Below are 2,809 nucleotides of genomic sequence, written 5' to 3'. Positions count from 1 at the left end.
AGCACAAATTTGATTTAGTTTGATCAAACAAATTGTATTTTGTATATAAAGTTTGTTTTGTACATGCCAAACGGAAACACTGTGTGCAAAACAAACAATTAAAAGGGTAGAAAGAGGAAAAAGATCGCTCTGAGCAACGGTCGAATAAGAACAGCAGAAATCAGCAGTCACTGGCAGAAGGAGCTCGAGCTTTAGGCTCAAAATGTGTGCAAATTAAAATAGAAACCGGTTTCGGTTTCAGGGTCGAGTGCACAATAATGCAACCTGTAACAAGATGTAATTAACTTTTAACAAAGCTCCTCAACCTTCACAACAGATGGTCTAGTGCAGTGGTTCCCAAACTTTTTCAGCTCAAGACCCAAAAGAGAAATTTGGTGCCCAAATTTACAAAAGTACACCATGAATCCTTGTAACATCTACATGTTTAAACTGTGGACGAAAGACGGAACTAACCATGAATCTAAATGTGTATGAAGTATATTTACTCCATTATAAAAGTAAACAAAAACAGAAAAGGTCTCTATTCTCCTTTCTGTGTCTCACTCCTTTCTAAACTCATATGTTCTTATCCCCTCTTAGGGTAAGAGAGAGAGAGAGAGAGAGAGACCCCCCCCCCCCCCCCACACACACACACACACACACAACATCTGAGCTGAACAGACCAGTGGAGCAAAAAAGAACCATTCACATAAGATTGATATGACTTTTACGCTGCCAATTGGCGACCCAATAAAACGGGTCTGCGACCCATTTTGGGTCCCGACCCTATGTTTGGGAAACCATGGTCTAGCCATATCAGCTGGACTTCATTGCCGTTATATTGTTGAGTCGTTTACTTTATAAATAAACATCACATTTTATAAACTACATGGGTTTTGTGTACAACAAACTTAACGTTCAAAGTAACTAAAAAGCTGTCAGATGAATGTAGTGGAGTTCAAAAAACTACAATATGTCTCTCTGAAATGTAGTGGAGTAGAAGTAGAAAGTGGCAGGAAATGGAAAAGACTCCAGTAAAGTACAAGTACCTCAGTACTTAACAGTACTGGAGTAAAAGTACTTTCATTTCCCCACTGCCCGTTGGTTCCAGCCCTGCACCACAGTGACTGCATGTGCTGTTCTGGGACACAACCACGCTGAAAAGGAGGTGGAGTTGTGAGTGTGTTTGTGTTGTAGCTTTTGTGTTTTTGTGTTGTAGCTTTTGTGTGATTTGTGTTGTAGCTTTTGTGTGTTTGTGTTGTAGCTTTTGTGTGTTTGTGTTGTAGCTTTTGTGTGTTTGTGTTGTATCTTTTGTACTTGTGTTGTATCTTTTGTGTGTTTGAGTTGTAGCTTTTGTTGTAGCTTTTATACTTGTGTTGTAGCTTTTATATTTGTGTTCTATCTTTTGTGTATTTGTGTTGTAATTGTGTTGTATCTTTTGTACTTGTGTTGTATCTTTTGTGTATTTGTGTTGTAGCTTTTGTGTATTTGTGTTGTAGCTTTTGTACTTGTGTTGTATATTTTGTGTATTTGTGTTGTAGCTTTTGTGTGTTTGTGTTGTAGCTTTTGTGTGTTTGTGTTGTAGCTTTTGTGTATTTGTGTTGTGGCTTTTGTGTATTTGTGTTGTAGCTTTTGTGTATTTGTGTTGTATTTGTGTTGTAGCTTTTGTGTATTTGTGTTGTATCTTTTGTGTATTTGTGTTGTAGCTTTATATATTTGTGTTCTATCTTTTGTGTATTTGTGTTGTATCTTTTGTACTTGTGTTGTATCTTTTGTGTATTTGTGTTGTAGCTTTTGTGTATTTGTGTTGTATCTTTTGTACTTGTGTTGTATATTTTGTGTATTTGTGTTGTAGCTTTTGTGTAATGTTGATCTTTTGTACTTCTGTTGTATCTTTTGTGTATTTGTGTTGTATCTTTTGTGTATTGTGTTTGTATTGGTTGTTGTGTTGTAGCTTTTGTGTGTTTGTGTGTGTAGTTTTTGTGTATTTGATTTGTGGCTTTATATTTGTGTTCTATCATTTTGTGTATTTGTGTTGTAGCTTTTGAACTTGTGTTGTAGCTTTTGTATTTGTGTGTAGCTGTGTATTGTGGTTTTCTTGTAGCTGTTGGTTTATTGTGTTGTAGCTTTTGATTGTGTTGTAGCTTTGTATTGTGTTGTGTTGATTTGTGTGTAGCTGTTTGTATTGTGTTGCGCTTTTGTATTTGTGTTGTATTGTTGTATTTGTGTTGTAGCTGTTGTATTTGTGTTGCAGCTGTTGTATTGTGTTGTAGCTGTTGTATTTGTGTGTAGCTTTGAATTGTGTTGTAGCTTTGTATTTGTGTGCGTAGCTTTTGTATTGTGTGTTGTATTTGTGTTGTATTTGTTTGTAGCTTTTGTATTTGTGTCGTAGCTTTTGGGTTTGTGTCGTAACGTTTGTATTGGTTTTGTCGATTTTGATTTTGTTGTAGCTTTGTATTTGGTTGTGCTGTTGTTTTGTGTTTGTAGCTGTTGTATTTTTGTGTAGCTGTGTAGCTTTTGTGGGGTTAGTAGCTGTGTATTTGTGTTGTGAGCTTGTGTATTTGTGTCCTGTATTGCGTTGTTGTTATTTGTTGTCGTAACTGTTGTATTTGTGTTGTAGGGCTGATTGTGCTTTTGTGTGTTTGTTTACCATGTGGCTCAGCTGCTCCATAACACACTCCACCACCTCTGATTTGTTCTCCAGCAGCTCCGGGGAGAACTTCTCATTCAGCCAAGCCTGTTAGTGACAGAGAAACACACAGCGGTGAGGAGCGGGCCATAGGTACACACACACACAGAGACACACACACACACACACACACACACACAC

General features: G+C 37.1%; 1 protein-coding gene across 2 annotated transcripts in view; it reads right to left on the bottom strand.

Moving 5' to 3' along the window:
• gins4 (GINS complex subunit 4 (Sld5 homolog)) overlaps nucleotides 1-2,809 on the bottom strand; it is a 14,966-nt gene that overhangs the window by 5,413 nt on the left and 6,744 nt on the right. For both annotated transcript variants that reach the window (XM_032516391.1, XM_032516390.1), the window contains exon 2: nucleotides 2,630-2,716. In XM_032516391.1, coding sequence (XP_032372282.1) covers nucleotides 2,630-2,716 — 87 coding nt within the window. The remainder of the gene's footprint in view (nucleotides 1-2,629; nucleotides 2,717-2,809) is intronic.

This window comes from Etheostoma spectabile, chromosome 5 (assembly GCF_008692095.1).
Source record: "Etheostoma spectabile isolate EspeVRDwgs_2016 chromosome 5, UIUC_Espe_1.0, whole genome shotgun sequence".
NCBI lineage: Eukaryota > Metazoa > Chordata > Actinopteri > Perciformes > Percidae > Etheostoma > Etheostoma spectabile.
Note: the sequence above shows the minus strand (reverse complement) of the source record. Positions and strands in the feature narration are given on the sequence as shown.